The sequence below is a fragment of the Cervus canadensis genome, chromosome 2 (genome assembly GCF_019320065.1).
Source record: "Cervus canadensis isolate Bull #8, Minnesota chromosome 2, ASM1932006v1, whole genome shotgun sequence".
Lineage (NCBI taxonomy): Eukaryota > Metazoa > Chordata > Mammalia > Artiodactyla > Cervidae > Cervus > Cervus canadensis.
Genome location: NC_057387.1, coordinates 11987312 through 12001435, shown reverse-complemented (window position 1 = coordinate 12001435; position 14124 = coordinate 11987312). Strand labels below are relative to the sequence as shown.

General features: G+C 39.0%; 1 protein-coding gene and 1 long non-coding RNA gene across 6 annotated transcripts in view; one reads left to right on the top strand and one right to left on the bottom strand.

Annotated features, from left to right (window-relative positions):
* The window catches only part of LOC122431628, a 107412-nt gene that overhangs the window by 54794 nt on the left and 38494 nt on the right, over positions 1-14124 (bottom strand). The gene's annotated exons all lie outside the window — the stretch shown is intronic.
* The window catches only part of LOC122431605 (CD48 antigen-like), a 50966-nt gene that overhangs the window by 30650 nt on the left and 6192 nt on the right, over positions 1-14124 (top strand). For all 3 annotated transcript variants that reach the window (XM_043452864.1, XM_043452857.1, XM_043452859.1), the window contains exon 2: positions 3058-3426. In XM_043452864.1, coding sequence (XP_043308799.1) covers positions 3058-3426 — 369 coding nt within the window. The remainder of the gene's footprint in view (positions 1-3057; positions 3427-14124) is intronic.

Sequence of the window (14124 nt, the reverse complement as noted above, 5' to 3'; positions counted from 1 at the left end):
ATGGTAAATAAAGAGCAAGATAGGTATTATTTGACTATTTTGATATAATTAATAGTGAAGAAGTATACGTATTAAGGGGATAAGTACTAATGCAATGAGAAGCACAAAAGCATTTTGGAAGTACTAAGGAATAGACAAAAGAATAAAAGGAAATCTGACCTGAGCTCTCAGTAGTGCTGCCCTAGTTGTCCACCCCTCCTTCTTGAAACATTTTCCTTCTTTGGCTTTTCTAATCCTGCACTTACCTGGTCTTCCCCACTGGCTGTTCCTTCTCCACCTCTCCCAATGGACCTGAATCCTCTGGTGGTCAGTGCTATGCCCTCTTTCCTTCCCTAGCTATAGTCACCTAATCCCTAGGTGATTTTAGCTAATCCCATGGTTGTAAGTAGCATGACTACACTGAGGGCCACATTTTCAGCCTGGACATCTCCTCCCAGGCTTAACCTATCTATGTGGCCCATTTAACATCTGTTCTTGGAAGCCAAAGTTAACAATCTAAAGCTGAATTCTTATGTTATGCCTACATTTACCCCAAATCTGCTCCTCCCCAGACTTTAATGATATTTACATCTCAATAAATGTCATTCCATCTACTCAGTTGTTTAAGCCGAAAACCTAGAAATCATCTTTGATTCTTCTTTCCTTCTCTCTGATATCCAGTCCATCAGCACTCTCTATAACTCTACCTCCAAAATTTCCTGAATCTCCCCATTTCTCCTCATCCCCTACCACCATCCTTCTCTCACTTAACCTATTGCAAAAGTCTCTGAAGTGGAATCCCTTTTCCTCTTCTTGCCTTCCTATAAACCATTATGCACACAGTATATATTCTAAAGTGATCAACAAAAATGTAAACCACATATTACCCTGCTAAAAACCCTTTGGTAGCTTCCTGTGGCAATCAGAACCCACCCAAACCACCTACAAACCCTACAATGCCTTTCCTGCCTCAGTCTGTCTTCAGATCTCTTCTTCACTCAGTTCACTCCAGGCACAGTCCTCCATTCATCCCACATGGAGACCATGATCTTTTGTACACTGGAAACTTTGTACATGCACTTTCTGTGCCTGGAAGAATTCATTCTGTCCTGTAATCATTCAGAACTCACTTTAACTGTCACACCTTTTTAGGAGACCATCCACGCCTCACACGTCCATTAAACTACCAGTATCTTATCACATTATCTCTAATTGTCACTCAGCATTCTTGGTCACAAACAACAGATATCAACTGACTGTGGATGAACATAGAGCCTGTTAAATGGTGAAGTAAACCAGAAAGAGAAAAGCAAATGTTGATATATGGAAATATATATGCATATATATGGAATCTAAGAAAATTGGTACTGATGAACTTATTTGCAGGGTAGGTAGAGATACAGACGTAGAGAACAGACTTATGGACACAGTCAGGGAATAAGAGGGTGGGACAAATTGAGACAGTAGCAATGACATATACACACTATCCTATGTAAAATAGCAAGTGGGAAGCAGCTGTGTAGCACAGGGAACTCAGCTGCGTGCTTTGTGATGACCTAGAGGGCTGGGGTGGGGGGGTGGGGTGGGAGGGAGGCTCAAGAGGAAGGGAGTATGTGTATACCTATGGCTGATTCCCGTTGTTGTACGGCAGAAACCAACACAACCCTGTAAAGCATTATCCTCCAATTAAAAATAAATTTAAGTATTTAATCCAGTTACATTTAAAGTAATTATTGATATGTATGTTCCTATTGCCATTTTCTTAATTGTTTGGGGTTGATTTTTGTAGATCTTCTTCTCTTGCATTTCTTGACTATATAAGTCCAAGAAATCAATTGACAGTTAAATATTCATATTAAAGGAGAGCAGGTGGTTCACAGACCTTTGAGGGATCCGGGTGACCAGGCTCTGAGATGACTCATCCAGGAGCGACAACAGAACTGGTCCAGTAGAAACTGCTCTGTTACTTCTGACACAGACACCACAGCTTACATCTCACTGACTAGATACTTGACTTGCCTCAGAACAGCTGTCAACATTGCTTCAGACAATCAGGTGGCTGCTTCCACGACTGTCATTGTCAATAGCACATATGCTGTGGTCCTCCTCTCACCATGCAGTAGCTTCTGTTTGGAAGTCTGAATAGGTGCATCAGACTGGAGGAGCCCAGGTTATGTGCTGTCTCTGCTATAAAGGTGGCTGGGAAAGTATCAGGCATTTTCACGTTGGGCTGTGTTTCATAAGACAGAAAATTCCATAAATATGAGAAGGGAGTTCAGATGCCAGGCAACTGTTATGAAATCTGTGCCACATCCTGTTTTAACAGCACTTACAAGTATCTGAAATCTTGTACTTTCTCCTGCTTTTTTCAGCAGTCTCCTTGACTACAATGGTAGTTCCATAAAAGCAGGGATCTGGCCCACTTGTTCACCACTGTATCTCTGGCAACCTCAGTTATACCTAGCTCATTAAACATTTATTGAAAGAAAGTGGACTGAGGGCCCAATGAGTAAAAATTTGTTTCAAATAAGTAGAGTTTCAAGAAAGAGTAGCCATATGTCAAATGCCACAAGATGGTCCCATAAGGCTAGGATTGACAGATTGACGAATGACATGTGGATTTGTTAATTTTAAGTAGTAATCAGTATCTCAGTCAAGAGCAATTTCAGAGGAGTGGTGGCCAGAAACCAAAAAGCAATGGGTTGAGGGGGAAAAAAAATGATAGCATAGTAGAAAGCTGAAATGATTTTCTTCTAGTCTATAGAAACAATGGGGAAATTGTATTATTACTCATCAACTTTAATATTTTCAGTTTCTAGTTCCTAGAATTAAGCCAAAGGCCATATTGGGTGCAAGCTGTAAGAAAAGGAAAGAGCATGAGTCTGGAAGGGTGACAGATATATGCTTGAATCAAAACTATCAACTTCTAGGCAAGACCAATGCCTAAGCAAGATTACCTCTGCAGTTTTGTTTCCTTGTCTGTAAAGATGGAGATAATCTTTTTATAGGTGTAAAATCAGTGTGATGTGAAGATAGCAGATACAGTATAACATTTGCTTTGCTTCTTTCTTCCTCCAGGCTTAACTAGTGCTTCACCAGATTCTCAAGCTGTCAAATACCCCAGCTCTTCCTGTACATTGAAAAGGACTGTGGGGGCATCTGTACAGCTGCCACTGACCTCCCCTTTGAATTCTAGCATCCGAGAGATTGAGTGGAATTGGCAACCTGAGAATGATGAGAACACACAACTAGTGACCTGGAAGCCTCAGACCCCTACTCCTGACTGGTATGATCTTGAAGAAATATACAAACACAGACTCAACTTAACAGAGAAGGCTTTCTTGAGCATCAGGAATCTTACCATGGAAATGAGTGGACTATATACAGCAAAAATCAAATTCAACTCAGGAAAATCGAAGGAGGAAAGATTTAGACTCTGTTTATATGGTAAGGTGTGGGACCATGCCCCAAGCATGCATTCCAACAACCACTTTATTTAAAGTAAGTTAGCCTAAACTCAGGATATTTTTTAAAGTCTTTTTTTTTAATTAGAATTTTTTACATCTCTTCTGATGCCCTAAAGGTAAAACTAAATTTTAAAAATTACATCTTAGGAAAAACTAGCTAGAATATCTTTGTGTTTGTTTAAAAATATTTATTTAGAACAAGAACAAAGAAGGGCTTAAGCTTTGTCACCTTCCAGTTAATCCACCTCTATCAGAATCAAGACCACTTGACCACCTGACCTCCCCTCCCCAGCTTGACCCTCATCCGAACTCCACTCCCCACTCCAGGGACCCACACACAGCTGGTGGAGGGAAGGTACAGGATACAGGATGGACTCCAATGCTACATATCTCATGAGAAACAACCAATGAAAGTTTTAAAGCAGAGTGATCACTTGAGAGGCTCCCCAGGATTGTGAAAGTGTGAAAGTAAAAGTGTTAATCACTCAGTTGTGATTCTTTGGGACCCTATAGGCTGTAGCCCTCCAGGCCGCTCTCTCCATGGAGTTCTCCAGGCAGGAGTAGTAGAGTGGTTTGCCATAGAGGCCCAATCAAAAGTATACAAAAAACAAACAAACAAACAAACAAAAAAACTTTCAATTGTAAAATACTGCAAAAATTGATTATTAGAAATATACAGTTGTATCAGAAATGTCCTTATTGGTTGGTTCAAAAACTGATTTAAAAGTTCTTTTTCTTTCTTTCTTTTTTAATTGGAAGATAATTACTTTACAATATTGCAGTGGCTTTGCCATACATTGACATGAATACACCACGGGTGTACATCTGTTCCCCATCCTGAACCCCCCTCCCACCTCCCTCCCCATCCCATCCCTCTGGGTCATCCCAGTGCACCAGCCCCGAACACCCTGTCTCATGCATCGAACATGGACGGGTGATTCATTTCACATATGATAATATATATGTCTCAATGCCATTCTCCCAAATCATCCCACCCTCGCCCTCTCCCCCAGAGTCCAAAAGACTGTACTATACATCTCTGTCTCTTTTGCTGTCTTGCATATAGGGTTATCATTACCATCTTTCTAAATTCCATATATATGCATTAGTATACTGTATCAGTGTTTTTTTATGGCTTACTTCACTCTGTATAATAGGCTCCAGTTTCATCCACCTCATTAGAACTGAATGAAATGTATTCTTTTTAATGGCCGAGTAATATTCCATTGTGTATATGTACCACAGCTTTCTTATCCATTCATCTGATGATGGACATCTAGGCTGCTTCCATGTCCTGACTATTATAAACAGTGCTGTGAGGAACATTGAGGCACACATGTCTCTTTCATTTCTGGTTTTCTCAGTGTGTATACCCAGCAGTGGAATTGCTGGGTCATATGGCAGTTCTATTCCAGTATTTTAAGGAATCTCCACACTGTTCTCCATAGTGGCTGTACTAGTTTGCATTCCCACCAACAGTGTTAGAGGGTTCCCTTTTCTCCACACCCTCTCCAGCATTTATTGCTTGGAGACTTTTGGATAGCAGCCATCCTGACTGGCGTGTAATGGTACCTCATTGTGGTTTTGATTTGCATTTCTCTGATAATGAGTGATGTTGAGCATCTTTTCATGTGTTTCTTAGCCATCTGTATGTCTTCTTTGGAGAAATGTCTGTTCAGTTCTTTGGCCCACTTTTTGATTGGGTCGTTTATTTTTCTGGAATTGAGCTGCAGGAGTCACTTGTATATTTTTCAGATTAATTCTTTGTCAGTTGCTTCATTTGCTATTATTTTCTCACATTCTGAAGGCTGTCTTTTCACCTTGCTTATAGTTTCCTTTGTTGTTCAGAAGCTTTTAAGTTTCATTAGGTCCCATTTGTTTATTTTTGTTTTTATTTCTGATACTCTGAGAGGCGGGTCATAGAGGATCCTGTTGTGATTTATGTTGGAGAGTGTTTTGCCTATGTTTTCCTCTAGGAGTTTTATAGTTTCTGGTCTTATGTTTAGATCTTTAACACATTTTGAGTTTATTTTTGTGTATGGTGTTAGAAAGTGTTCTAGTTTCATTCTTTTACAAGTGGTTGACCAGTATTCCCAGCACCACTTGTTAAAGAGATTGTCTTTTCTCTATTGTATATTCTTGCCTCCTTTGTCGAAGATAAGGTGTCCATAGGTGTGTGGATTTATCGCTGGGCTTTCTGTTTTGTTCCATTGATCTATATTTCTATCTTTGTGCCAGTACCATACTCTCTTGATGACTGTAGCTTTGTAGTAGAGCCTGAAGTCAGACAGGTTGATTCCTCCAGTTCCATTCTTCTTTCTCAAGATTGCTTTGGCTATTCGAGGTTTTTTGTATTTCCGTACAAATTGTGACATTATTTATTCTAGTTCTGTGAAGAATACCGTTGGTAGCTTGATAGGGATTGCATTGAATCTATAGATTGCTTTGGGTAGTATACTGATCTTCACTATATTAATTCTTCCAATTCATGAACATAGTATATTCCTCCATCTATTTGTGTCCTCTTTGATTTCTTTCATTAGTGTTTTATAGTTTTCATTTTCTATATATAGGTCTTTTGTTTCTTTAGGTAGATATAGTCCTAAGTATTTTATTCTTTTTGTTTCAATGGTGAATGGAATTGTTTCCTTAATTTCTCTCTGTTTTCTCATTCTTAGTGTATAGGAATGCAAGGGATTTCTGTGTGTTAACTTTATATCCTGCAACTTTACTATATTCATTGATTAGCTCTAGTAATTTTCTGGTGGAGTCTTTAGGGTTTTCTTTGTAGACGATCATGTCATCTGCAAACAGTGAGAGTTCTATTTCTTCATTTCCAATCTGGATTCCTTTTATTTCTTTTTCTGCTCTGATTTCTGTGGCCAAAACTTCCAAAACTATGTTGAGTAGTAGTGGTGGGAGTGGGCACCCTTGTCTTGTTCCTGATTTTTGGAGAAATGCTTTCAATTTTTCACCATTGAGGAAAACGTTTGCTGTGAGTTTGTCACATGTAGCTTTTATTATGTTGAGTATGTTACTTCTATTCCTGCTTTCTGGTGGCTTTTTATAATAAATGACTGTTGAATTTTGTCAAAGACTTTCTCTGCATCTATTGAGATAATCATATGGTTTTTGTCTTTCAATTTGTTAATGTGGTGTATTATGTTGATTGATTTGCGGATATTGAAGAATCCTTGAATCCCTGGGATAAATCCCACTTGGTCATGATGTATGATTTTTTTAATATGTTGTTGGATTCTGTTTGCTATAATTTTGTTAAGGATTTTTGCATCTATGTTCATTAGTGATATTGGCCTGTAGTTTTCTTTTTTTGTGGCATCTTTGTCTTGTTTTGGTATCAGGGTGATGGTAGCCTCATAGAATGAGTTTGGAAGTTTACCTTCCTCTGCAATTTTCTGGAAGAGTTTGAGTAGGATAGTGTTAACGCCTCTCTAAATTTTTGGTAGAATTCAGCTGTGAAGCCGTCTCGTCCTGGGCTTTTGTTTGCTGGAAGATTTCTGATTACAGTTTCAATTTCCATGCTTCTAATGGGTCTGTTAAGATTTTATATTTCTTCCTGGTTCAGTGTTGGAAAGTTGTATTTTTCTAAGAATTTTTGCATTTTCCCATTTGTCCATTTTATTGGCCTATAGTTGCCAATAGTAGTCTCTTATGATCCTTTGTATTTCTGTGTTGTCTGTTGTGATCTCTCCATTTTCATTTCTAATTTTGTTGATTTGATTCTTCTCCATTTGTTTCTTGATGAGTCTTGCTAATGGTTTGCCAATTTTATTTATCTTCTCAAAGAACGAGCTTTTGGCTTTATTGATTTTTGCTATGGTCTCTTTTGTTTCTCTTGCATTTATTTCTGCCCTAATTTTTAAGATTTCTTTCCTTCTACTAACCCTGGCGTTCTTCATTTCTTTCTTTTCTAGTTGCTTTTGGTGTAGAGTTAGGTTATTTATTTGACCTTTTTCTTGTTTCTTAAGGTAAGCCTGTATTGCTATGAACCTTAGCACTGCTTTTACAGTGTCCCATAGGTTTTGGATTGTTGTGTTTTCATTTTCATTCGTTTCTATGCATATTTTGATTTCTTTTTTTATTTCTCCTGTGATTTATTGGTTATTCAGTAGTGTGTTATTTAGCCTCCATATGTTGGAATTGTTAATAGTTTTTCTCCTATAATTGACATCTAATCTTACCACATTGTGGTCAGAAAAGATGCTTGGAATGATTTCAATTTTTTTGAATTTACCAAGGCTAGATTTATGGCCCAGAATGTGATCTATCCTGGAGAAGGTTTCGTGTGCACTTGAAAAAAAGGTGAAATTCATTTATTTGGGGTGAAATGTCATATAGATATCAATTAGGTCTAACAGGTCTATTGTATCATTTAAAGTTTGTGTTTCCTTGTTAATTTTCTATTTAGTTGATCTATCCATAGGTGTGAGTGGAGTATTAAAGTCTCCCACTATTATTGTGTTGTTGTTAATTTCCCCTTTCATACTTGTTAGCATTTGTCTTACATATTGTTGTGCTTCTATGTTGGGTTCATATATAGTTTTGATTGTTATATCTTCTTGGATTGACCCTTTGATCATTATGTAGTGTCCATCTTTATCTCTTTTCACAGCCTTTGTTCTAAAGTCTATTTTATCTGATATGAGTATTGCTACTCCTGCTTTCTTTTGGTCTCTATTTGTGTGGAATATCTTTTTCCAGTTCTTCACTTTCAGTCTCTATGTTCCTTGTTTTGAGGTGGGTCTCTTGTAGACAACATATATAGGAGTCTTGTTTTTGTATCCATTCAGCCAGTCTTTGTCTTTTGGTTGGGGCATTCAACCCAATTACATTTAAGGTAATTATTGATATGTATGATCCCATTGCCATTTAGTTTCTTCTTTGGAGTTTGAGCTTATATACCCTTCCTGTGTTTCCTTCTGGAGAAGATCCTTTAGCATTTGTTGAAGAGCTGGTTTGGTGGCGCTGAATTCTCTCAGCTTTTGCTTGTCTGTAAAGGTTTTTTTTTTTTTTTTTTTTTAACTTCTCCTTCATATTTGAATGAGATCCTTGCTGGGTACAGCAATCTGGGCTGTAGGTTTTTCTCTTTCATCACTTTAAGTATGTCCTGCCATTCCCTTCTGGCCTGAAGAGTTTCTATTGAAAGATCAGCTGTTATCCTTATGGGAATCCCCTTGTGTGTCATTTGTTTTTTCCTTGCTTCTTTTAATATTTGTTCTTTGTGTTTGATCTTTGTCAATTTGATTAATATGTGTCTTGGAGTGTTTCACCTTGAGTTTATCCTGTTTGGGACTCTCTGGGTTTCTTGGACTTGGATGACTATTTCCTTCCCCGTTTTAGGGAAGTTTTCAACTATTATCTCCTCAAGTATTTTCTCATGGTCTTTATTTTTTACTTCTTCTGGGACTCCTATGATTCAAATGTTGGGATGTTTAACTTTGTCCCAGACGTTTCTGAGGTTGTCCTCATTTCTTTTAATTCTTTTTTCTCTTTTCCTCTCTGCTTCATTTATTTCTACCATCCTATCTTCTACCTCATTTATCCTATCTTCTGCCTCTGTTATTCTACTGTTGGTTCCCTCCAGAGTGTTTTTGATCTCATTTATTGCATTTTTTATTATATATTGACTCTTTTTTATTTCTTCTAGGTCCTTGTTAAACCTTTCTTGCATCTTCTCGATCCTTGTCTCCAGGCTATTTATCTGTAACTCCAATTTGTTTTCAAGATTTTGGATCACTTTCACTATCATTATTTGGAATCCTTTATCAGGTAGATTCCCTATCTCATCCTCTTTTTTTTGGTTTGGTGGGCTTTATCCTGTTCCTTTGCCTGCTTGGTACTTCTCTGCCTTTTCAGCGTGTTTATATTGCTGTGTTTGGGGTGACCTTTCTGTATTCTGGCAGTTGGTGGTTCTTCTTTATTGTGGAGGTTCCTCCCTGTGAGTGGGGTTGGATAGGTGGCTCCTCAAGGGTTCCTAGTTAGGGAAGCTTGTGTCAGTGTTCTGGTGGGCAGAGCTGAATTTCTTCTGTCTGTTCCTGGGAATTCCCAGTGGTTGGGACTCTGTGCTTTCATTGTTAAAGGTGCTAAGGGCACAGGTTCAATCCCTGGTTGGGGAAAAAGATCCTGCAAGCTGCCAAAAAGAAAAAAGAAAAAAAACCTGTTCCTGAAAACAAAATATTACTCCACGCTTTGGGGAAAGTTGATTTAAAAGTTCTTGAGTGACAAAAAGATGTTGGCAAAACTGAAACAACAAAACTGGGTGGAAAAAAACACCAAGTAAGAGTTTTGAATGATCGAATTAGTTATTACGTAAAATGCTTTTAAACTAGTTGATCTGAAGTCCAGTTAGAGAGATTTGGGGACAAAGCTTTGTCCTAGATGCAAGTCAGAGATACAGGAGAAGACCCAAGGCCTGCTCCCTGGAGGTCCCAGGCCAGTAAGTAGCCCAACACCTGCCCTCCTGGGCAAACAGTACAATGGAGAAACACAGGAAAAAGTGAGAAGAAGGTGCAGAGAAGGAGTATCTAATCTGCCAGTGCTCTCTCCCACCGGCCGTCTTTGCCTCCGTCCTCCTCCACCTCTGATTGGGTTATCACATCAGCCTCCTAACTGGCTTCTCTTCTGCCTTCCAATCACCCTCCATGCAGCTGATATTTTGATCTTCTTTAAAATGTAGTGCTCTTCCTGTTGTTTACCTGTTTAACACCAAACAGTCCCCATTCCCATTCTGCACAGAATAAATGGCACTCAGAAAAAAAGGTCCAACTCTGCACAGGATCTGGTCCCTGGCTGCCTCTTCAGCCTTGCTTCCCAAAACTTTCCTCCATGTGCCATGCTCCGAATATTCTACCCTTCTCCTTGCCACGTGGCCCTTTCCTTCTTGACACACACTGGTGGCTCTCCCGGGGTTATCCATCTCAAAGACATTCCCTGCACACCTCACCTAGCGGGAGCTGGGGAGGAGTGTGGGAATTGGAAATCTTATGAGAAGAGGCTAGGTTGTCTGGGTTGACTATCCAAGCTGGGTTTTTCTGTTGATATGAGACAGACAGCATATTAGCTGCTCCCTGGCCTCCAACTTCTGATTCCTGAACTTGTCTTTCTCTTCTCCTTGGCTGATAAATTCCTGGCATAGCTTTCTCAGTGATATCATACCAATAGAGTTTCATCCTATCTCTTTTGGCATTAAGAAATGGAAGCCTACTTAAACTAGTCAATAAAGAGTGTTTTTGTGATAAAAATGCTTAGATCTCTAGGAGCAAGATCAGTAAAGGAGTTCCTCTGGTGCTCATGCTCACGGAAACTGAAAAAACTGACAGGGGCTCACTTCTGTATTTAAGGACCATGTACTCTCTCATCTTCTTTTTCAGTGTCTCTCTCTCTCTCCTCCTTTCCTATCAGCTTTCTTCTCCTGGGCCTCTCCAAGTGGTTGGGAGTGTGGCTTTGTGCAGCTATGCATCCCACTCAACCAGAGGGCAAAGGGAGCTTCCTGGCTCACCTTACATGGGAAATTCTAGGAAGAGGCTCTTACTAGTTGGGCTAGGTTCTCAAGATTACCCCTAGATAGGTCACTGACCAGGGAAATAACATATTCTGATTGTCAAGACCTGGGACTTGTGCTGTCGCGTGTAACCAGGGTCAGAGTGTTTTGACTAACAAGTCATATGCAAACCACAATGGTTGAGCAAAGGAAGAGTTGCTTGAAAAAGAAGAAGTGCTACTAGCTGGTTTCCCTATGTCTTCAGTTCAGTTCAGTTCAGTTCAGTCGCTCAGTCGTGTCCGACTCTTTGCGACCCCGTGACTCACAGCACGCCAGGCCTCCCTGTCCATCACCAACTCCCGGAGTTTACCCAAACTCATGTCCATCGAGTCGGTGATGCCATCAGCCATCTCATTCTCTGTCGTCCCCTTCTCCTCCTGCCCCCAATCCCTTTGTCTTACTTCTAACTTATCTGATAATTCACCAGTTCCCTTATTAAACCTTATAATAATACTTGCTTACTTACCATTGCTGTGGAAGTAAGTACTCATCACAGCATGAGAGATCCGCCATTAGTTAATGCCAGTGTTCTAGCCTTGTTTCCAGCCAAACACACTGTTCTTCAAGTACAGCCTCTCTCTCTCTCTCTCTCCCTCTCTCTCTCTCTCTCTCTCACCTCATGTGCTTTCAGAATTGTCATAAAGGCGTTTCTCATCCCTGTTAAATGAGTATGTCCATGTTGAAAGTTCTGAAAGTTCTGAAAATTCTTTTTCCTAATTCTTTTATGGATCATATTTCTCTCTGCCTTACACTACAGTTATTTGTGTGTGGCCCGCTGTCCTCTTGGGAACAGGGGCCATGCCCTATTCTTCTTGCCTCTGTCTGATGTTTTATACAGGTCCCAGGAGGCATTCAAGAAGTATTCCTTTAAACAAATAGTTTTAAGCATTTTTTAAAGAAAATGATAGAGATGCACCTAAGTTTTCTAGGATTTTTATATTATTCAATCTTGATTAATATTCCTTTACCTATTGAAAAGAGCTTAACAAAAGTTCAAAAAAAACCACACGCTGAGTGAACACTTTAAATGCCTAAAAGCATACTCTGCCTTAACACCTATCTATGCTTCATGACTCTTTCTAATAGACATTCCATTTGATTTTACATTTAAATTATCTGTTCATTAAATCAGATCTTTTAAAGTGATATAAAAATATCATTTTCCCCAGATGCATGTTCACTGAGTCTTGGGAAGAGCCCATAAATTTGTATTTTTAACAATTGCCCCAGATCAAGGGTTGGCAAACTATAGCCATTGGTAAATCTAGCCCAATGTCTGACTTCATAAATAAAGTTTTATTGGAACACAGCCACACACCCATTTGTTTCGATGTTGTATTTGGTTGGTTTCTCCCTATAATGGCAAAGTTGAGTAGTTGTTTCAAGAGGCCATACAGCCTAAGAAACCTAAAATATTTACTATCCAGTCTTTTGCCCTTTGCTTGCGCCTGCCCTAGATGACTCTACTGACACAGCTAATCCATGTAACTTTATAAGGTTATTATGAGGATTAGATGAGCTCATGTAAAGCCTTTGTAACTAAGTCTGGAAATACATACGTGCTCAATACATGCTAGGTGTTGTGTTTTCTTTTCATCTGCTAATGGCATAAACTGCATCAGTAAATTTCCTAATACTCTCTTTGCATTCCTATAATGAATCCAACTTGATCATAGTGTATTGTGTGGTTATATTTGCTAATATTTAATTCAGGAATTTTAAATTCTCTGTTTGAAACTGACATTAACCCATGGATTTTTGTGTTTTGTCTTGTTTTGGTTTTGGTATTCTTGTCTGATGTGAATATTAAAGTTAATCTGTACTTTCAGAATGACCCGGAGATATTTTGCCTTTTAAGCTCTGAGACAGAGTATATAACACAAGAGTTTTCTTTCTTTGGTCACTTGGTCACACTCACCCCTGAAACAAGATTCTTTACCATTTGAGCCACCAGGGAAGCCCTTCTCTTATCTGTGCTGCTGCTGCTAAGTCGCTTCAGTCGTGTCCGACTCTGTGTGACTCCATAGATGGCAGCCCACCAGACTCCTCCGTCCCTGGGATTCTCCAGGCAAGAATACTGGAGTGGGTTGCCATTTCCTTCTCCTCTCTTATCTGTAGTTATGTCCAATTCTCATTCTAAGTGACATTTACTTATAACTTTAAGTTTTTAGCTAGCAATATTTTTTTGATTGATCTCTTTTTTAAATCAACTTTGATTTTGTTGATCAAATCTTTTTACTGTTACCTATTCATGTCAGTTAGGAATATGTTTGACTTCAATTAACATTAAGCTTGACTTGTAAAGGCTTAAGAAATGGGCATTTACTTTTCTCAAATAACCAGAAGTCAAGAGGTAACTTTCTTTGGCATCCATGTGTCTGTTGAACATTGACCCCTGAGGTGGAGGCTCACTCTATCTTCCTGCTCTGCCATCACTGGCACATGGGTTTTGTTCTCAAGCTTGTGGCTTTGAAACAGGATGGCTGTTTCTCTAGGCATCATTCTAGAAAAAAAAAAAAACAAAACAGAAAAACAAAAAAAGAAAGACAGGGGGAATAGTCTTTCTTGTATTGAAGCTTTCTCTTTTCAGGAGTGAAGACTTTTCCTCTCACACAGCAAATTTCCCCTACTTCACTGCTCAGAACAAGTGCAAGTATAAGAAAGACTGAAATGGAGAATTTTGCTTTCTAGATTCTTCAATAGACAAAGTCAAGGACAGTGAGGAAAGAGGGACTGAGCATACCTACCAGACTGGCCACCTGGCCATTAACATCTTTGTTTACCTATGTTACATCCTGTCCTCTAATCCGTTTATATCTGCCACAGTAAAACCATCTATTGTAGTATTAGTGGATTTGATTTATGCATTTCCAAATCATGTTGCTAGGTACATAGTAATCTAAAATATCTCTGGCCTGCTTAATGTTTTTCATCTCAGATGAAAGCAGTCTATAGTGACTGTTGCCACACCAACAATCATTTGGTTGACATTTTCTTCATCTATTATTTTTCATCTCTCTTTTTGATCTTTCTGTATCATTAAACAATATAAATAACATACAGCTGGTTTTACCTAATTTGGGTCTTGATTTTTTAATAGGGGGCTATAATGCACTC